The sequence below is a fragment of the Pleurodeles waltl genome, chromosome 8 (genome assembly GCF_031143425.1).
Source record: "Pleurodeles waltl isolate 20211129_DDA chromosome 8, aPleWal1.hap1.20221129, whole genome shotgun sequence".
Lineage (NCBI taxonomy): Eukaryota > Metazoa > Chordata > Amphibia > Caudata > Salamandridae > Pleurodeles > Pleurodeles waltl.
The window spans coordinates 1,268,409,189-1,268,432,566 of NC_090447.1; the positions used below are offsets into that span (position 1 = coordinate 1,268,409,189).

The 23,378-nt window shown below is 40.4% G+C and overlaps 1 protein-coding gene across 1 annotated transcript in view; it reads left to right on the plus strand.

The window, feature by feature from the left end:
* The window catches only part of FLT1 (fms related receptor tyrosine kinase 1), a 310,221-nt gene that overhangs the window by 144,027 nt on the left and 142,816 nt on the right, over positions 1-23,378 (plus strand). Inside the window, exon 13 of the mRNA XM_069202204.1 lies at positions 17,325-17,633. Coding sequence (XP_069058305.1) covers positions 17,325-17,633 — 309 coding nt within the window. The remainder of the gene's footprint in view (positions 1-17,324; positions 17,634-23,378) is intronic.

Here is a 23,378-nt window from a genome sequence, read left to right on the forward strand (position 1 = left end):
GGGATTTAAAGACATGCAAAATTAAGGCCTAAATTTTGTGAGATAACAGTGTGCATTCACCCTACCCACATGACATGTAGGGGCCGGACTCGTGTCTTAGGTAGTGCTAGGTTTTGTACAGAACATACATGCATCTCTATCTAAGCAATATTTTGTCACAAACTTGAAAGTAGTGTTTTATCAGTTATTTGTACTTATGGGATTTCTAAGACAGGGGTGTCCAATTCTTGTCTCTTAAACTGGACCAATACTGCATTTTCAAGAATACCACTGACGTCATCATAGTTATTTTCGGTGTGACTTATTTTCATGAATTTTCATCATTACTCCATTGATTGGGGCCAATCTATCATTGTACATTACGGTTACTGTTCGTAGTAGCTAACCTCCTAAAGTAAATACAGATTACAGCTTTAGTAAACATGGTCAACAATTTCTTTAAGTATCTGAACAAACCAGGTCCTCTCTGCCTTCCGGTTTGTGGTCTCCCAAAGACAAACAATACTACAAAGAATGGGCTTTGGGTCAGCCCTTGCTTATGACTAGATGATTTTCTTTTATATCTGATTTTTCTTCTCTTCATTGGATCCTTTTCCTCCCTATTCTTGTGTTTGTCTCACCTTTGCAGTATTTCTTCTTTACTCTGACATTTGATTGAACGAGTTTTATCCTTCTATTGCTGCAGCCACAGAACTATTTTTCTTTTTAAAAAAAAATCTTTTACTTGCCGTTTAGTACTCAGTGTGTGTGCATGTTCTGCTGTTGCTGCTATATCTGCACATAAAGTCCACTTATGCTTTTTCTCCTGCTTCCCCAGTTACGTCCACTCCATCTCTCTCCTGTCACCATTCATTAGAGTTTTCAACTCAAACCATGATGTGCACTCGCTGAATGCGCTCCACCACTTCTGTCGCCCACCCTTTAGCTCTCTCTCCACTACCCAGTCATTTTCTTCATCTCCCACCCATCTCCAACTGCCACTCTCACTGCCCCTTTCCCATTCTGTGCTGGCCACCCCTATTGCCAATACCGGATTCTTTTAAAATGTGCTGGCAAAGACAGTAAGAGCAACAGTGACACAACATGGCTCGATACAGTACGACAGCCATCTTGAAAGTATAAAAAGTAATTTTTTCATATTTTCAAGATGGCCACTACATTGCTCGATACTACATGACAGTAGTTTCGAAAATAATGTGGTTTACTTTGAAGAGGACCACAACATTGCATCACAATACCTTACATGGCAGCCATTTTGAAAGTATGGAAACATTTTTCTTTACTTTCAAGATGGCTGCAGCATTGCATCGCGCCACATTGCATCATGTAACGTGGTGGTAATCTTGAAAGTATGATAAATAGGCTGTCAAGATGGCTGTTCAACTCTCTGCTTTGCCAGTCCTGGCCCATTTTAAAAGCATCTGCCATTGGCAAAGCCCATAGTAGTGACTACAAAGCTTTGGCAAAGTGAGACCGATAGACTGTGTCAGTGCTTATTTCATTTTGCACTCTTTTCCAGAAGTTCCTGCTCAATCTCCTTTTATTTTATTTTCCCTAGTTTTTCACAACTTCTTTTCTTCCCTCGTTTTTCACTGAACTTCCAATTCTCCTCATTGGTTCCTGCGCACATTTCTTTTCTCTTTAACATCTCCTCTTTCTTCTCTCCTCCCTTGTTTCTTCTGCTTCCTCTCCTCTCATCTCATCACCTTATCAGTTTCTGCAATGTTTTCTTTTTTCTCTAAACTTCCCCTTCTCCTCATTAGTCCATACATTTCATTATTTCTTCCATTGTGCACCTCCCATTCTGTTTATGCCAACCCCTCTTTTCTTGTCTTACCTTACTTTCTAATCATCCGCCAAAGTCATAATCAGGCTCTATGTTAAATAATGATACATTACTACCAAACTCTAACTAGGGATAACACTCAACACTTGTAAAAAAAAGAACACTAACTACAAGTAAACCTTCACAAATTTAGAAAACTACATTAATACTGCTATCTGCTACATCCCTCGATCCCCTTAAAACAGGTCTTACCTAATCCGATTAACAGCAACACCTTTCCATGACTCGTTTCCAGGCAAATGACCAAACAATCACACAAATAGCCTACAAAAGTTAGGTTAACAGTTAAACCAAAATTGCCTCTAAATGAAACAAAAAAATACTATATCTATAAAAACAACAATGGAGATTAAAAATAAAAAAATGTTTAAATAATGTAAAACATGTCAACAAAAGTTTATGTGGCAATATGAAACACTTATGTAAATAAAAACAAAATAGTACTATCAAAATAAACAATTTAGTGCTATTTAAAACATACTTTAAAATGATTTACAAATTGTTAACAAACATTTATGTGAAACAAGTGTATATATGTACAAACAATAAATGTACTACATGTGATGAAAGAAAAGAAAAAAATTGAAATGTACAACTCTGTTCCAAAATTATCCACATGTTTTACTTAATATAGAAATGCACTAAAATATTGTTTAAATATAAAAATGAAAATGTTTGTCTTATGTGTACAAACATATATGTAATCAAAAAAGTATATATAAACATTAAATACATGTTAAAAAATATAAATAAATAAATCAAACTGTGTTATATACCTTTACAATTATAAAAAAAAAAAACAATACTAACAATGTATGTGAGAAATGCAATACTAAATCCTAGGTAACCTATTCAGGGGAAGGTGTTGAAACTAAAAGGTTTACATTGACTATTCACACTCCAACAGAATAAGTTTTGGGGAAGTGATCAATACTAAAAGGGTTACATATAATATTCCCAGGGCCAGGCTAAATAATTTTGGGGAAGATGTTGAACAGTAAAGGAACTTCTTTTACTATTTCTTATCCATTCTAAACCATTTTGGGAAAGGAGTTGGACAATAAAGAGGTTACATTTACTATTCCCACTCTAAACTAAACCATTTTGGTGAAGGTGTTGAACACTAAGGGGTTTTCATTTACTGTTCCCACCCCAGTCTAAATGATTTTCGGGAAGGTGTTGGACACAAAAGGGTTTACATACACTATTCTTATTCCAATCTAAACCATTTTGGGAAGGTGTTGCACACTAAAAGTGTTACATTCAGTATTCCCACTCCACTCTAAACCATTTTAAGGAAGGTTTTGGACAGCAAAGGGGTTACATGTACTATCCCCACTCCATAGTAAGACATCTTGCAGAAGTTGTTTAACAATAAAGAAATTAAATAACTCATAATCAATCGATTTAAAATCCAATGTACTACTTATAATACATATACAGCATATAATGTTTTTTGATTACACACAGAAATATCTAAATATTTTTCATAATTACTTAATGTATAATAATTGTATTTATTATTTCTCTAAACAGAATGTATAGTAAAAAATAATCATAAAACTTGAAATTATTTTTATTTGTAAACTTACATTTTTTATTACAAAATGAATACAAACAAAACCTAAAAAGCAAGCTTATAAAACTTATTTAAATGACATTTAAAATGATATATACAATTTAATATTTAATTATTTTATCCAAAAAATGAGTAATACAAAAATTAATTCTCATTTATTCCTAAAATAAATTCATATTTTTTATTTTGATAATAGTTCTAGAAAAATATAGATAAAAAGTGAACTATACATTTTAACACTAGTTAACAATTACATCAAAATTAAAATTTTAACATAGAACATTCATTTGCCAATTATCAGTAATAAATTGTGATTCTAGAAAGCATATTATCAAATAAATTTTTTTTTAAACAAATCTCTAAAGGTAATGAATTGCATACACACAAATGTGCATTTCATACAAACATTTTACTAAAAAATTCACATAAATATTAAAATGTATTTTTTTTAAAATGGAAAAAATCAATTAACATTTAAAAAAAGTATTCATCCTTTTTTAAAAAAATTAAAAAAATCATAGATTTACACCACAAAATGTAAAATCATCCTGAGCTACTAATATTAGTATTACACACATCAGTCAAGACTACATTTATGGCTACAGTATGCAAGATTACTATCTGTAATCACTTCAGTGCAGCATTGCCAGCAGTAATGTAAATAACGTTTTATTAATTTGGAATGCCTCTACATTGGTTATACATAATAGCCACAGTTGCAATGGCTCTAGCAGCAAGGTAACGATATTAGTAATTAGTAGCCCAAATGCAGCATGATTTATCATTCAGATATCAGCTTTAATATATTTTGGATTTTATGGTTCTGAAAATACACACATTTGTGTCTCAAATACACACTTTTCAATTTCCTATACATATATTAATTCAACAAAATAAAAGCTTCTAATTTAGTAGGTTAGGCTGCAAACAGGAGAGCTACTCATGGGTAGCTAGACAGCTACCAGTAGCTCACAATCTACTTGTTCGAGAAGCCCAATCTGCAACGTGCATCACTACTATCGCTCACATACTGCACTACCACCTACACTTTAAACACCTTCCATCACCTACGTGACAAAATTCCTACTCCCTACACATACAAACAAATTAATATTCACATATTTTTATCATCTCCACACCCTTTTTCCTAAAATCCCAACATTCCACTCCTATAACATATTTACATATACATTAAATAAAAACCATAATGAAATTTCTAATAAAATATTTATTTACACTTTTTTAAATTAATAACGATATAACATACAACATTATTTTTACAGCTTTTTTACAACATTAACAAAAAACACTTAAAATTGTATTTTTACCTTCGATATTTCTATCCACAATATTTTTGTCATCACGATATTCTTGAAACAATACTTATGTATCACAATATTGTTAATTTATAATTTTGTCAAATTGCCCCTTATTTACCTCTGTGTGTTGTCTAGATCTGTATGTGTGTGACTATGCTTTTGTATGTATTGGCTGCCGGTGTGCATGTGCACCTCTGGTTGGAGTGTGTTTTTGTGCATATGTGCCTGCATGTTCATAGGTACCTGTATGTCTGTTAGTATGCACGAAGTGGTGCCTTTTGTGTGAATTGGTCTGGGTATGCATTGAAATGTTATTAGACATTTGGGTCTTTGAGTACAAAGATCCATGTGTGATGTATGTATGGCTGAATGCTATGTGGTCTATGTAAATGTGCTATACAAATGTCAAGCCTATTGCCTCCACAATGACAATCTCAGATAGTGTGGTGGTAAGCTGAGCTCATTACTCCTGTTGCCATTAACTACAAAGACTATGGGGGTCATTAGGAGTTTGGCGGAAGGAAGCATCCGTCTGCCAAACTCCCAACGAGGAGACCGCCATGGTGCTGCCAGTCTCCCCACTGGCCCCATTACAACTTTCCAACTGGGTTGACCGGCGGAAACCAGTGGGAAAGGTCTGGCAGCATTATTCCCGGCTCATAAATGATCTGGTGGAAATGTTACCGCATGCAGGGTTTACCAGCACCCTTGAAATGCACTCTGTCTGCACAGCAGACAGTGCTCATTTCAAGATTGCTGAGCAGGGTACCCCCTGCACTGTCCCCCATGTGGTCCCCTGCACTTTTGTCCCCTCAGCCTTTTCATGGCAGTCAGACCTCCATGAAAAGGCTGTCAGAGAACAAGGTTGTAATCAGCAAGGCGGCGCTGACTTCAGTGCTACCTTGGCTGATTACAACCATGACCACCGTCATCCCATCTGGATCACTGATCCTGACATAGACAATGGTCTTTTGGTGGTCTCGCCGCGAAACTCTCAATTTGACGGTCAGACCATGAAAGCTGTGGGTGGTCCAGACCGCCACCACGAGTCTGGCGGTCTAGCGACCACCAGACTCATAATTAGGCTCTATCGGCATGATTTCAGGTTTAGCAGTAGGCTTTGCCGACCGCCAGACCTGTGGTGACGAGACCACTGTCACGGTGGTGGTCTCCCCACTGGCCCTATGACAAATTTCCCACAGGGCTGACAAGCAGGAACCAAGGTTCCCTCCCATCAGTGGGAAAGGTGTGGCAGCATTGTTGTCAGCTCCTAATAGAGCCGGCGGTAATGCTGCTGTACGCAGGGTACACCAGCACCCTTGAAATGCACACTGTCTGCACAGTAGACAGTGTGCATTTTAAGGGTGCTGGGCAGGGGGAGTCCTGCACTGCCCATGCCATGCCGACACCGCGAGGCTGGTGGACTTCGGACCACCAGCCTTGTTATAAGGCCCCATATCTTCCTCGGAGATCTGAGTTCCTACCTTTACCTCAATTACACCAACACCACCATCCACCTTGACAGAATGAATAACTTCAGACTCACCCAACTCGTTGGTTCATCTGCGATCCCACCCACAATGCAAGACACATGCTGGACCCCATCTTCACCTCCAGTAACAGGGTCAAGTACAGCCACATCATCAATATTAATCAGAACATAATTCCATCATGTGTGACACCTATCTGTCATTCTACACTAGTATCTAGCTGTATAGATACGTCTGTAAGTACTCTGAGGAGCCGCCAAACAGAACCTTTAAGAGTCACAAATGGATTGAAGGTCACTGCTCCAAATGACCAAAGACATTTGACATATAAGTCTTTGAGCTAGTCTTTCTTCTTAAGCAGACTAATTATGGTCTGTACTGAACCCAAAGTAATGGGGTTGACCATCACCTTCTAAATGCAATCCTTTAAAAAGGATTGTCTACTATTGGGAGTTAAAGGATTCTCTTTTCGTCAAAATGTCTTTATTTGCATAAGTATACATATATATTTTTGTTGTTTAATTATTTTGTTTTGACTTAAGGCAAAATACAAATTTGTTGCATCAATGTGTGTTGTCTCATTCTGTAAAAACATGGTAGCCAATGCCCTCATTACGAGTCTGGCAGTCACTAGACTACCAGACTCGTGGATAGCGGTTGGACCTTTAAATGCGGTGGTCCGAGTGCCATATTACAACGCTGGTGGTCGGGCCACGGTGGGACCGCCAGCTCCGCCAGGATCAGAGATCCCAGCAGTCTGGCGGTAGGTGGTGGTCCTAATCCGCCAGGGCACCGTGTAAAGCAATTACAACCTTGTTCTCCGGCAGCCATTTCATGGCAGTAGCACCTCCATGACAGGGCTGGTGGAGAATGGGTGCAGGGGGACCCAGGGGGGCCCTGCACTGCCCATGCTAAGTGCATGGGCTGTGCAGGGGCCCCTCTGGCCAGTACCCTTACAATGATTACAAGCCGGAGACAATGCTGTAGGCTGCTACCCACTAAGCCAGGGGGCGGAAACTCAGGGTTCCGCCCGCTGACCTAGCAGGAAAATCTTAATGGGCCCGGCGGGGAGACAGCCAGTATGGCGGAAACCTCAGCCGAACTCATAATCAGGCGCCAAGTCTATATCTAATAAATTTATTTGAAAATATTTGCGAAGGTTTTTGAAAAAATCCTTAACAATAACAATTAACATGTTAATTTTGGTGAAAATGTACGTTTGAATCTATCCTGCTAGAGCTAGCTGTATTTTGAAGATGCCAGAAACTTCAGCATAATCCTGTATAGCAAACTAACCATGAAGTCCTGGATCAATGCGGTCGCCGCTGCCTGTCTCAGCACACTTCACATGTTACAAAAAGTCTTTGAATGGCTCACCCAGAACACCAGATATACCTTCTCTCAAGTCCTAATTACAAGCCAATTAGACTACGCAAATGCATTCTATGCTGGGATCACCACACATCTTCTGCAGACTCCAGACGATAGGGAACTCTTGCCAGACTCATCCTCGACCTCCCCAAACAAACCCACATCATGCCCACCTCAGAAAACTCCACTGGCTCCCCATACAAAAGAGATGCCAATTTAAGCTGATGATCCACACCTACAAAGCACTACACAACCAGGAACCAGCCTATATTAACCATCGCCTGAACTTCCTCCACCCTACCAGACAGCTACGCTCTGCCTCCCTCTCACTCACCTGCACCCCCTGCATCTACCAAAGCAACAGTGGAGGACGCGCCTTCTCCTACTTCACGGTGAAATCGTGCACCAACCTCCTCTCTACTGGAATTCTGGAAAGTATTCAAGAGCTGGCTGTTTAACTGATGCACCTGAACCATCATGACTCTAAGGCGCTTTGATACCCTCTCTGGGATTAGTCACGCTATATAAATCCACTTGATTGATTGATTGAAGCCTGCCACTGACCTGTGCTTCACCCCCTTACCTTTGTGAGTATCTGGGTATGCAGAGCTGTGCTTTGAGGTGACAATGGAGACATCTAGTGGCTAATGTGAGGACAGCCTCCACTCTTAACCCAATGTTCTCGGTGGAGACAGGTGGGTGAGTTATTGTTCACTCTCTACATCCATGAGTAATGCTGAAAAAAGACCACACGTCTTAACTTTCGAATGCAAGTTGAGGTGTACATCTTTAAGGCATGTTTTCACTGTATTGTGATGTTTGGTAGCGTGGGCGACCGTGCAGGAGAGGTGGGAAACATGTCAGCAATAAAACAAAACACACACACAACAAAAGAGGAAGTGTTAGGGAGGAAACGCAGAGAAAGAATAATATTCTTATCAAGGCCTACGGGGACAGCGCCTTTAACAATTACTTATGTTTCTACGAGTATAAATTGATATCTTTACTTTGGCCTGTCTAGGGCAGACTGTTTAGAAGGTGTCATCTTCGTCTGGGGTTGCAGCATACCAAAGTGAAGTAACCTCCATGACCTCTGATATTTTTTCCACGTTTTGCTGGCATGCAGCGTGACCGTGGGTGTGTTTGCAATTACCAAGGGTGAAACAGGAACAGGGCCGCCTTATCTTCCTGGTTTCCCAATGTCACTAAACGTATTTTATTTTGAGATTCCTGGTGGTGCTTGGCAAAGATAAACAGAATCTTCCATCAGGAAACTCTGAAGCTATTTCCACAGGAAGTCTCAAATCACTTAAGTAAATACAACTAATTCTGCCTCATGCAGCCACGCTGTGGAGGTGGACGTGTGAGACTTCGACAACTTGCGCTCAATGTCCTAAGGAGTGGTGCGTGAACTTTAAAAGACACGAAAACAAAGGACGAGATTTACCAACACCAATCTGTGCCATAGCAAACTGGGGAAAAGGGTGTATTTTGTCTGCGCACGAATTCACAAACAAAATTTGTGCGCGCCCAACATGCGATGCGTGAATGCAAACTCAACTTTCATCCATGCAACTTGCTTTTGCAAACAGTTTGTGATCATAAGGTGTTCCTTGGGGGTAGCAGGTGCAGATTTCTGTGCGATCTTGTAATATAGGAGCAGTGCAGACTGGCCCACTAACGCGATGCTACTGAGTGTCACACAATATGGGCCCTCGACACAAGGTCACCCAGTGAAGAAACATGGTGAACTCTTGATAGGTGGCGGCAGGCACCTATGTGTGGTTTTCAGAGTACAGGAGTGGCTGCTTAGGCTGGATTGGGTTCAGGTGTCTGCTCACTTTCTTTGGTCCAGCCATGGCTACTGAGGCACTGATGAACCCAAAGCACACCCCTTGGCCATGGTCATGCCTGCTCTAAGCCCGCTTCTCTTCTCTCTGTACAGTCATGGTTAAAGTTTGTTGACTGTGCAATAAGTTGCAATATTTTTCACAATGTAATGGGCCCACAGTTGTACAAAATGAGATAACAGTTACCCCATGATACTTGCTCGCTATGGTTTCTGGTTGTGACCTCAAAACTCTATAAAACATTTTGATTTAAAAAATATTGATTTGCATTCTCACCCGAAACTTAGAGATGTAAAAGTAGATCCAATTAGAACACTGAAATGTTGTCCATTGAGTACAATGAAGTGTTTCAGGGCTTGTAATGGCTGGTATAAGCCTTCAGCTCCAGCATTGCAATGTTTGCCTTTCTCTTTTCCCCCTTTTTAATTTAGAACATTCTATCATCAGTGGATGGGATGTTCTAAGCCCGATAGCATTTCTTCCATGGACTATACCGATGGGTTGAATGTCCTCTCCCTCTTTATAGGCCCTCTCCTGTGGCTCGGGCCTAAAGCTTGGGTTCAGGTCCTTTAACAACCTCTTTAGTCCTCCACAGTGGGCTGTAAGTTTATATATTAGAACACTGGAATGTTGAGAGCTACACTGAAGACAGAGAAGTGGCCCAGGGCTTATAATGACCGGTATAAATCTGCTCCAACATTCTTATGTTTGTCTTTCTGTTTCTCCCTTTTTCATTCAGAACATTCTACCCTATAAGCTGGGTTGAGGGCCTTTAACAGGTGGTATAGCCTCCCGCAGCGTGTAATAAGGCTATAGTAATGACTGTAATGGGGCCTTTAAGGCCTGTGCCTGTCAGTTAAGCTCCTTTGGGTGTTGTGAGTATGAGGGCGAGAGCCTGCTGACCAGCATCCCATGTGGCTCATGGGATTCAGTGCATAGTGGAGCTGCAGACATGGCCTCTGCTTTGTTTTGCTGTGAAGGGCCATGTGGAAATGCGAGGGCGGTATGTTCACCCACCCTGTCGATGCTCACAAGCCTCTCTCTATATGTGAATTGGGACCTGTAGTCAAAGATAACGCGCCTGTAGTATTTGGATGCACATTTGGTCCTCACAAACGTGTAGCCCAGTTTTTGTGAGTCTGGGCCAAAATGGACCAAAATGTTAATTTGAATTCTGTTAATGCTTTAGCCATGCATCACAAACGTGTGCATCAGAGGTGTTTCCTTAACAGTGTTAGGAAAAATATTAAAAACTGGAACAGGTAGTAGAAATTGGGGGTTACCTCTCCTGGGCAATCATCTTATATATACAATATTATTAATTTAATAATATCGAAATCACTCTATATTTATGATAAAATTGAGCACGGTGTAAACAACTGAATCACTGTACACCAGGGTGCAGCTGCAGTGCGCGGAGATATATCTGCATATAACATTTTGTTACTTGTCCCTTGAAGGCTCGGCAACGGGGTCTCTTCATTCAGCAATGCCTCCAATTGCATTATGGGTAATTTAAAGCTTTAATTCTGAACTCGTAATTTCCCAGATGCAATTCTTATTCACACAATCACCTGATGTATATGAGCAATCGCAATAATATTACGCCGTATGCGCCATTATCCAACTCCATGAATTTTAAACAATTTATCCTCCCAATCCCCAAATTTAATCACGATATGAGTCAGCCAGGAGGAGATCTCAGTGGCAAAAATGGCAAACATGGAATGGAAAAAAGGAAATGAAAGGAAATAATCAGAGGGAAGTGAGGAAGGCCAGAAAGATGCGACGGCTAAGATAAAGCAAGTAGGGTTGGAGGGTGGGCTACGAAGAGGTAGACAACTTAAACAGGCCAGGCTGTTAATTTTCGTTTTTTCTGTATTTTATGAAGCATAACTCCCTCCTCTTTGTGTGCCTGGGGAGGAGGAAGGAAAAAGCACTACTTCAGAATTGTGTTGTCAAAGGTGTGCGTAAAGCGTGGGGCAGTGGTTCTTAGTGTGGTCTGCGGAACACTGAGGGTCCACGGCACCTACTCGAGATGTATGCAACTGCATAGAAAATTAAATAATATTCAAAGATTGATTAAGTATATCTAAATAAAAAGAACATTTTAAATTTTAAAACATTCTGTAAATCCTCTCAGCTTGATTTTGGGGAGCAGCGCAAGAATAGAAAACAGAATGCAGTATGGGCAATGGGTGGCCTCAACGACAGTGCTACCAAAAAGAAAGCATGCCTTAGATGTAAACAAGATAAAGTGGTATGATAGTCTAGCATATCACTTCATCTTTTAAAATTAACCTCATTTAGAAAAGCTCCAGCCCTTCTTTTAAAATTAAAACTTTGTTTTTTAAATTAATTTGTGAATGAAATAAAATATTTCTGGATTTGGTTATTTGTTTATGTATACTTGCTTCTGTATTTTTGTGCTTCTGGTGTATTATGGTGCACAGTATGTTTTCTGGAGCCCTCACCTGAGTAAATATTGTGAATTCTTCACTGTTGAGGTTCTGTGATGAAAAGTGGCAACTGGGGTGGAATCAGAACACCGTAGATTGAAATTTGAATTGCATGATTTTGGGCTAAGAGAAGACATTATTGGTATTTAACAGAAATACAATCAACTTTGGGCATTCATTTATGGCAGCCTTTAGACGCAGGGTTGTACACTGGAAAGTGGTTGGTTACAATGTTGCGCTCCATTACACAGGGTACTGGTAACTTTTGTCACGGGTAAGCAGACCACTGAGAAAGTATGTCAGCATTGACTGGGGACTACTGCTTTCTGGGACCTTATTTGTATGCAGGCATCTGCATGCATATCATGTCCCACCTCCCGTCATTTCTGGCTACTGATTCTGTTTCAGCATTTTGTACCAATCGATGGGAAGAAATACACCCTTCATGCTTAGGCAAGTGTATATAGGGAGCTTTGCTAGTTCTAATACTGGTATACGAGGTTCCATAGGGCGCCAATCACCCCGAAATTGGGCTAGAAAGACCTCTGGGTCTGGGGCAACAATACACTGCTTCTCTCTGCATAATGGAGGCATGTCTGCCTGGCTCTCGAATGGACCATTGAGTGGTATTGGGTGGAAACGTGGAAAATGCTCATCTTAATTTGTCACCAGCCCATTAGGAGAGGATTGATTTTTGTAATTCTTCACAGCCCTGGCACTGCTTCCCATGTGAATGAATTATCGCCGAAGTAGTTAGTAGTAGACAATTTTACCCAAGTTTGGGCTGTGATCATTCTTTGTCACGGTTTGTGGCTCATCTTAGACCAGTTTAGCATGCTAAATAAAGAGGATGCATTTTAATTGTCCGCTTTTGAATGGTGACTATCAGCCATGGATTCCACTGATGGTACGGTCTCCTTGTCCACTGTGACCATCTATAAGAGCTTCTCTTCTGTTCCGCTCCACTGTAAACAGCACTGGCTGTAGGTTGAGAGTATACTGTGCTTTGGACTGAAGCCAGATTTTTCACATACCTTTAGTTGTTGTATAAAGCCAGTGATGTTAATGTCTCTTGAAAGTGTAGTGCACCTAGGAGGAGGAGGAGGAAGATCTTGAGTTTATCATTGGTGTTGTTTCAGAGCGAAGTGCTTTCCCTTTACCAACCCAATTGGAAATTATTTGTATGCAATTGTAAAACAACTCCTTATGTGGCAGCCAGGTTAAAATACAAATATTTGCTTGCAGGGTGGTGCTTGGCATTGCCTGGTTGTTGTTGACTAGGTGGTTGGTGAGGCTGCTTATCCCAATCACCAGTCAGTACTCTACTTGGAAGTTCCCACTCTGATCTGACAATAGTTCTGAAATATTTAACTGCTGTATTGTACATTTGAATGCTCACATCTGTTAGGGTCCTCTCAGATCTGATGGATACCATAAGGAGTTAAAGATGAAGCCCCAGAAGGCAGTATCTATCTATCTATCTATCTATCTATCTATCTATCTATCTATCTATCTATCTATCTATCTATCTATCTATCTATCTATCTGTATATATCTATATATATAAAACCTAGCAGCGGTCGCCACTAGGTAGTTATAGTTAGTACCTAGTTTCTATAGAAAAAGTGTTACTTATTTTGCTAATAACTTTGGGGCCATTTGATGAATCTTCATGACATTTTCCAAGAAAATACAACACTCATGTCAGCGTCTGTCTAGAGCGTTTTGGGGTGATCCATTAAGCAGAAGCAGAGAAAAAGGGGGGGTCCCAAAACACTATTTTCCCATGCATTTTTCCATAGGAGTTTTGAACAGGAATAGCGTCCAAACCACTGGACAGAATTACACCAAATTTGGCAGAAAGGTAGCTCTTGGTCCAGGAAGCAACGTTTTTGTTATTTGGTGTAAATCTGTTCAATAGTTTTTGAGGAATTAAAGAAGAAACAAGTTTTTATCTATAAAGATGCAAAGACTCCACAAACCCTCCCGATCTTGTGCTGAGATCTGATTTGCTGCCAACTCATCAACAAAGAAGTGTTGGAAGCCATGTTGTAACTCGGCTTCAGCAGAGTACCAGAAAAAAAGGACAAAAAAAAGAAAAAGGACAAAGGTAGGGACACCCTGACCCCTTAGCTCTAGTGCTGAGGGCCCATAGGAACACCCCCAGAGCAAAAAAATATATAATTTTAAATTTTCGGCAGAAGACACTGCAGATCCACAGATCGGCTGAAAAGTCAATAAAAAAAGCACAGACTTCTGTGCTTATTGAGTGAAGCAATTGGGTTGGACAGGTCCTGGGGGGATTTACATTTTTAATGTGGGGGGCTGCCTGGCCCCCTTCCCCTGCCTTGGGGACCACCACCTCCCTGGGGCTAAATGAATTATGTATGCGGGGGCATTTAAATTTTGAATGCGGGGCTGCCTAGTGCCCCACAGCCCCAATGACGCCACCTCCCTGGGGCTTTAAGCTAAGTAAGAAACATTACACTTGCACAACCGAGTATTTTTTCAGTTTTTTTTTTTTTCTTAACATAGTGCTGGCACACCCTCCGGGCTCTGCCCCTTCCTGACCCAGCAGCTGCCCTCACCATATGTGGCAACCGCTTATAACCACAGCAAACATCCACAGCAGGTTAGAGGAGCCAGGAGCAAGCGGGGCACTAATAAGTGAGTCAGCGACATGCTACTCTTGATGTCATAAGTTTAGCAGGATTCCCTATCTTTCTTCTGTACTCCCAGTAGATACCTAACATGCCAGATCACTGGATTAATGGTAACTTTTTTCTTTCAATATTGTACTCCATTTTTGCTCGGAGGGCAGTCTGTGACTACAGGGCCACGCCATCCCCGCCCCCTGAGAAGCATTGGTAATGACCTGTATTGGGTATTTTCCCATATATTTTTGATACGTCATGTTTTAATGTGGGGTGTGCCTACTTCAATACCTGCTGTCTTTTCCCCTTAATCAGTTTTGTTACGAGCATGTACACACAATACTACCGCCTATCAGCATGTGAACGACAGGTTGATGAAATAAAACACAGAACCTTGTGCTTTTATGACTAGTGTAAAGCATGTACTAGATATGCACGTGTGTGAGAAAATAATTCACATGTCAATGCACTCAGAATGGGCACTTGTTTGAAAAGAGTGTTTCTTGCACACAATATGGAAGCTCGTTCAGAATTATGAAACTCATGCCTGTACGATACGATATTGCATGTAAATTATGTTTTCATTATTGAATTACCTTTGACACGGGCCTGCTGTGCGTGGCCTCCTAGTCCTTCCTATCCTTTGTCATTTGTACATATGAAAATGCCAGTTTTCAGAAAAGAACATTCGGCTGGATGTTTGTTTGTTTGTCTATATGTGTTGTTTTTCACACCCTGCCAGCAAGTACAGTCAGGCGACTTCTCACACTCTTGTCATGCAAGATGTTAGGACTGCATGCTTTCTGCACATGAATTATTAGCTTGTGCGATGGACAGATATACTCTGTACATTGTGATGAAAGCCCAGGACCTTGTGTAGGCCAGTATAAGGGCTGAAACATGTTGACAATATGAGTGAGGGTCTTAGGACCATTAGTACCTAACTACCCCTCTCCTTTTAGATTTTTAATCATACTATCGATGGCTGCCAATAAGGGAACACCCTGGATCCTCAAGGTATTTTTATCTTTAGAACCCCAACAGGTTCTTTCAAGTGCTCGCTGAAATATGGTTGAGCCTACCTCAGCTTTTAAGGGCAGAGGTGGATCCGATGATGAAGCATGCCACTATTAGAGCGGGTGAGGGCCATTCATAAAGAAAGACATTCTTTTCCTATACATGCCAAGAGAGGAATTCTAGGAACAGATCTGTCTTGGTTTTCATATTAGATTGGCTAGGAATACTTATTTTGTTTTGGTAGTCTGTCTTGGGAGAGTGTTTTCATTGGGGCCCCTTTCACTGGAAATTCTCTTCTGTGTCCTTTCAGTGGAAAGACCCTTCAAGGTCTTGTCTTAATGTGGTTACTCACTTTTTTCTCATAATAAGACTCGCAAACTCAAATTGTAAACCAAGGACCCCATCGATCTGCTCAGCCCTAAGGATCCTAGACACTACAGATATGGGTTTTGAGGTCAAGGAAATTGGGTACTGGGTTTGGCTATTTGTAGACATGCACAAAACTTGATCCGATTTTCAGAGAGCATTTAAAAGTTCCAGTATCTTCACCTACTACAGCTTATGCTGACATTTGGCTTCCACTCAGTGTAGAGGATCCTCGATCTGGTCCTTTTTGGTCTTGAAAGACTTCAGTAAACTTCAAAAGTGGATCGTATCCTTCACATTTGCCTTGCTGGAATTACTATACTGTTCTTTGCTTTTGCTATTTTGTTTGGGATTTTCACATGATTGCATCTGAAAATGCTGTACGTCAACCTTTGATAACATCAGTAATTCATATGCCTATTGGTATTTAAAAAGAAGTACTTCCTGAAATTTCTGCTCAATTACAACATTTAAGAGGCAAGACGTGGGGTTTCCAGTTACCAGGAAAATGTGTGTCCTGGAAATTAACAGTATCAACATGTGAGTGCAGACTTTCTAACTCACAGGCCAATTGAAAAACCTCAATCAATCACAACAATGACCTGGGAAGCAGGGAGACACTTGAGGTTGTCATGGATTAGACTGTGAACCTTGCGCTCCAAATGTTCAACATTTAGGATGCATTTTAGACATTAAGGCATGTGAAGGAGATAGGGGTAGGCAATAAAAAAGCAAGCAGAGAAGTCTTTGTCTATAACTTGTTTAGTGTTTAATTAATCACCATCGGTATCATGTTATTTGTCCATAGATAAGTGGAAATGCACACCACAGTACGAGCCTGATCTAGAGTTTTGAGGGAACTGAAAAATCACCCAATTTCAGGAGCAAACTCTCAATATGAAGTGGAATCCATTGAATCAAAGTCCAGCATAATTATAATACAATAATTAAGGAAAGTGTTAGTATATTCTAGTCTCTATTTGGAGTTTGCTCCAGAATTAAGATCATTTTCAGTCCCCTCGAAACTCAAATTCAGTCCCCCAGTCTTTTACTCTTACTGAAGTTTTCTAATTTACTTCTGGTCACCTAATATAGTATGAGCTATACCTCCCTTATCTGGTTTCAGTGGGATTAGCTGCATCTATTTCCCTTTACAATCCCTCAAAGTTTTGCAGACTACATCACACTCTTATAAAGTTGGATATAAGAGGAAAGGACTTTGTACATATTGATGCATCAGAGTGAGCTTATTAGGTTTATATCAACTTTCTAAGGTGGAAACATTGTCATAGAGTCATTCCAAACTGCAGTCAAATTGAATGTTATTTCTGCTCAATTCTTTAAAAAATATTAATTTGAGTATTTTTTTACAGATGTCCCACAAGGATTTCACATCACATTGAATAAAGCACCTTCTGAGGGGGATAACGTAACAGTGTCCTGCACAGTGAACAAATACCTGTACACAGATGTTTCGTGGCATATGCCGAGGACAGTAAAAAACAGAACAATAACTCGCATGGTCAGGGAGCAAAGGAATTCCCACACTGGGGAGTACTCTACCACCCGGACTTTCCACATAAGGAATGCTTCTCAGGAAGATTCTGGCACCTATATTTGCCAAGCAAGGAACATACGCACCAGAGAAGAAGTGTCACAAAGGAAGGACATTACCATTAGAGGTGAGCACTGGAGAAAAAAGGAAGCCTTGACATGGACCTCTAAATTTAAAGGCACCAGAAATAACTGTACCACACAGAGCATTGTAAACCATTAAAGGACTCGTTGAAAGTAAAAGCTGTCTCAAACGGTGGTGATTTGTTGCGTTGAGGCTCTGCAAGGTGCCCACCCAGAGATCGAGTGCTGGAGAAATATTATGAAATGTTAAAATGAAAGGGAACGGGTGGGAACGTATGCTGCACCACCTGGATCGGATGGGTGGGAACGCATGCTGCACTACATGGATCGGAATTACTGCAGTGGTCTCTTTTTTGGTGGCTGCGCCCTTCAAACATACGGAATGCGTTGTGAGCCACCTGTCCATTTCAAGACCAGCGTTTGTGGAAGCAGAAGTGTATATAGCTGCCAAAGGCACATCATAGCTGCTTCTAAATTTGAAGCTGCTGGCTTACCTTTGGAGGTGGTCAGTTTTTAAACTCTTTTGATGAGGGAAAGGCTACTGTCTTGTGTGGCTCAAGAAGATATTTTGTTGTCCAGTTACGGTAAAAGTAGCCACCTCCAATTTGACAATCAAGGTGGCAAAACTACATTGTCATGAAGTGGTGTTGCATGTGGGAAAGTGATATTTGGGCCAAAATGCTTGTTGTGCCTATGTATGCTTCAATTCTTTGCCTCAACCCTTTTTTCTATGTGGGATAGTACTGGTGAGCAGTAGTTGCAGATTCAGTAGGGTCTAATTAGTTAAAAGGTCTTCTTTCCCTTTCTACAATTCTCCCTTTCTGTACGTTGGAACACTTCCCTTTTTTACTTCTCCTTACTCAAGGCCATCAGCAGGTTTATTTGGAAGTACTTTTAGAACTCCTTATCCCATTCACAGCTGTTTCACAATGATTGTTGACCCTAGTCAGAAAGGACAGTGAAAAAATGAGACAAAGACTAAACACATAGCGCGTACCAAATAAGAAATGAGATTGCATTATACTGGAAACGTCTGTCAACAAAAAGATCTCCTATATAGTATCAAAAGCCTGGTTTGGTTCTTAAATTTCCTCTGTTAAGAGCTATAGAAGTTTTAGCCCACTTTTATTAAACAATAACTTTTTTGTCTAGTTTTATTGGACAGCTCCAAGGGACTGGTTATGGATGTGTCCTAGTGAGGGTGCACTCCTTCTGATCAGGTCTATTGTGCTCCTTGTCCTGAACGTGCAACGGTGCTTTTAGTGTCGTAGGGAGCATTACAATCCATTCCTCTGGGATGAATTATTGTCATGATCACATCCCACGTGTGATCTATGTAGAGAAAAGGGGGAAATATATATTTGAAATAGATTTGAATCAATGTACTTTTTTATTTGAATTGATTGTGCTTAAAAGAAACCTGCTTCTCAAAAACTCACCCTCTCTACAGAGCACCCACTCTGCTCCTCTCCTGCTAAGGACAGACAACAAAAAAAGCATGTTTTCCGGTAAGGTGTTCCCTACCAGGAGATCTTCAGGGTTCCTTTGATTTAAATTGCTGCCAATTGACTCACACTCAAAGCTTGATTTGGTTTGGGTAGTCACTCATGTAAAAAACATTATTGTTAGTTTCCCCTTTCAGCCAATCTCCAAAGGATGTGCCCTTCTCTGGAACACATTTGGTACACTAAGCCACCGATATACACATTGGGGTAGAATGCCAGCTAGCAGATGTTTAAGAACATCTAAGAGGGGAATGATTATCCCTGGGTGGCACACCAGTGGATAATGATTTGGTGAAGTGGTAAAGTCCACTATTTTGACTAGTGGGTCACTTTCCTGTTCTGTTGAAATGAGCCAGTCTTACAAATGGCAGTTTCCATGTCCTGCCAATCACTGTCCATTGTGGGAATCCAAGATTCCGGTCTCAGGATTCCAGTTATGAGGTGATCACTAGTTAATAAGCAACCAACAAGGCATTGGTAGGGTGGATGCTTGAGTAACAGTTCCCAGAATATTAACCCTCAGAAGCAGAAGTATTAATGAGGTGTTTTTTAAAGGTCTGTTTCTTCTGCCAAGCCGACCCTTTCATGGACATATTCAGTGTCATGGTTGCAGGTTTTGTCAATGTTAATACTCTCTCCAATGTATGTGTTATTGTGGTGTAAGACACATAGGGCCTGATTATGACTTCGGCAGAGGGGATTACTCCATCCCAAATGTGACGGATATGCCACCCGCCGAATTACAAGTCCATTATATCCTATGGAACTCGTAATACGGGGGGCGGGATATCTGTCACATTTGGAACTGAGTAATCCCCTCCGCCGCCGTAATCAGGCCAATAATGTGCAGTCTGCTGCTATTTAAAAAACTTTTCTTGTGCGGTCATTTTGGGAGTGTTAATGATGTGAGCATTCTTTGGATGTATGATCATGGTGCAAATATCACTTTCTTACAGCTGCAGCATTTTTAGTCTGGATTTCTCTTAATATGTGTGAGTAAATTAGAGGACCTTTCACATGTGTATAGTTGTTCAGGTCCCACCGGATGTAATTACAAATTTGAGATAAAAAAAATGGATGCAAAAATATACTCGTCAGGTTCACCCTAAAGGATGGTAGGGAGTATATGGAGGTCCTACTAACACAGTATTGATGGCAGATGTAATTAATCCAGTAAAAATATACCTACTTAACAGAAAATCAGTAGGAAAGGACAAAAGAGTCCCAAGATGATGTGTTTTTCCTTCGCTCTGGTGTTTGCAGCATGCTGCTGTGCTCTTACAAAACTGATGTACCCTGCTTTGATTGTACTATGGAAAATCAAGGCTAGGAAAATAGTAATACATAAATATCATGGACAGAATATTGAGGAACGAGATATCAAAAGATAAGTGCATATGTAGGAAGTATAGACTTACTATCCTTAACTCCACATATATATATATTGTCAAGGTACATAGAAGTGGTTTAGATGTATAAAATCTATACCTACTTACCTTTCAATATTTTACCCTTTGATATTGTATCTGCATATATGGTGCCATCGAGATTCCTCCCTCAATATTCTAGGGACATTCCCCTGCTTTCAGTCGAAGTAGGGTACATCAGCTCACTATAGGAAGCTAGATAGCACAATTTCGCCTAATTTGGAATCGCATAAATGTCATTACAAGACTCAGTGGGAGATTGCAACATGCCCATAATGCTGCACCAAGGTCCATAATTAAGTCAACAGATGTCTTCCTTTATATTTGCCTCAGAACTGAGTTGGCATAAGTAGGTTCCTTCCATGGGCATTGAGAACTCTATGTCTCTCTGCCGGATACATTATGAATACATTAGCACATTGCTTACTTCATGACCACAACACTGATGTTATGAAAGTAAAAAAGGTCTATAGTAATTAGTTTGAAGATGGCAAACAAAGTAACAAAGGCATAAGGCAGGTACTTAGATATTTTACGAAGCAAAAGCTTAAACGTCTTCATCCAGGTTTTAGCTTGACCCCTCCTCTCCAATATGACTAAACAGGTGTTCTACATTATAATTTTGTAACTTTTTTTCGCCTGCAATATTATTATGTATGGAATATCAACAATCAACATATTGTCAAGGTAATTATAGATTTACTATTCTTAACTCCATGTCTACTTACCTTGTCAATATTGTCGAAGTAAGTACATAAGGAGTTAAGAACTGACAGTCTGCCCTTCCCTGTATGTACATACTTTGAAGCTGGCTGTCAATATTCTGGGCACAATATTATTGCAGGTCGATGACAAAAGTACTCCATATTTGGTATACAACCAACTTGAGAGACATGCAGTGTAGAAACATTATTGATGTGGGTCAAATAAAGAAGTATATTTATTTTGTGTAGGTGCTCCTCATTAGTAGTTGTGTATAATGGGAACACTTCAGAGTAGTGTTCAATAACTGCAGAGCTGCCGATCGTGTGAAAAGAATACACCTTTCGATGCAGTACAGTAAGAGGTCTTATTGTGTCCCACATAGGACATCTACCCAGGGAATCTAACCAAATACAACCATAGCATAGGGATTCCCCACCAAGAGACCTAGTTTACTGATGGGACACTAGTTGAACTTTGTAAGGTCACCTTGGAGGTGCTGTCCTTGAGGCAGGCAAGTACATCCATTGCCTTCTAGCTTATAATCCTTAGCCGCTCTTGCACAAGAGGCCTACCAAGGTCACTTTCAGCGCTTTGTGTGACTTCCAGGCTTCTTGTGCCATGTTACACTATCTGAACTATGATTGCGTTAGAATTCTAGATGACTTGTACCATTCATGTTGAGAGTCGAATATTTGCTGTGCTGTGTCTACACGTGTGGACATACAGCATGATAGCTGGGGACTCAAAGCCATTCATGATTATCCTAAATATGAGGAACTCATGGTATGGTGACAAGCAAGGGATTTACCTAGAGTCTAGAGTCACTGAGAAGGGCTCAGTTATTATAGCTGCTCGAACTGGAGTCCAGTGACAAAGGCATGTGACGTTATGTAGATACCCTTCTTATTTCTAAATTCAGTGACCATGTATACACTGCTTTAGAAAACAGTGTGAGATATCAGTATTAATAATTGTTTTAAGGAATGTTCTAGTCACAAAAATGGATTTTAAAATTACCAGTTGTGCGTAGCAATCTTGTTTAAATATTTCTGTGGTCACCTAATGTGTCAGTTCAAACATTTCCAGCTGCTGTCAGTCTCTGAATTACAACCTGAGTTTGAATATGCTTTTGGACAAAAGAAAGTAACTTCATTAGTGCGAGAAGCAATGAGACCTCTATTAGGAGTTGCCTCAATTGTGCTTCACAAATTCGAAGCCATAATAATTATGCTCAGTGCATCTACTGCATTCTTTTTTTAATAATATTAATACCTTGGTTTACGTAGCTCTTCATCCCATTTTATTTCTAAGTGCTGCACATAACAAGTGCTCCTGTTGGTCAATGTAATGATACTCATTTCACCCAGATCAGAAGATGGAAGGCTAACTGGGCCTTGCCGAGGTTTGAACTTGTGATGCGTAGGATACAGGAAATGTCAGGAGCAAGTATTTAACTCTCTTCAATCCCCACAAGTTCTTCACAGCATCCTAAGAAGGAAAAGTATAGATCAACAGAGCAAGCAGTGCTCACTATTAGAAATGCTGTGGCGGGTTTGGGGCCTGTGTACAGGCAGAAGAGAGATAGGGTTCATAAGTGAAGAGTAAAGTGAACATTACTTTCCCCCATCATCTCCATAGCCTTTTATATTTACTTTCCCCTGTGAATCACGTAAAATTCCAGTATTTTCATTCTACAGTAGCACAGATCTGCTCTCTTTTGTATACACATAACCTCCATTCAGTAATGGAATTGTAATTCGCCCAAATATAACATTATTGGCAACTAAATCTCAACATTATTTAAAGTATTTGACTTGACCGCAGCTAGGCTGCATTCAATGCATTTGCAAAAGCACAGACTTTGAAGGAAATCCTGGTGACAAAGGATGTCCCGCTTGATGAGTGAGTGGGCTAGTTCCGCTTGCTCGCGAACACTGGCCTCTGATCAGCATGGGGAGTCGAATGGACAGGACAGGACGGACCAAAATAGCTACAACAAACAAAGTATCCACACTGCTCGATTCAGTATGATAACACAACAGTGTCGGCTGCTTGGGAACCTAGAAGCCAGCTTCCTCCTTTAGGTGCAGGAGCCCAGGTCCCACGGCTAAACTCGTCTTTCACATGGGAATTGCGTTTGTCCAGTGTGGTG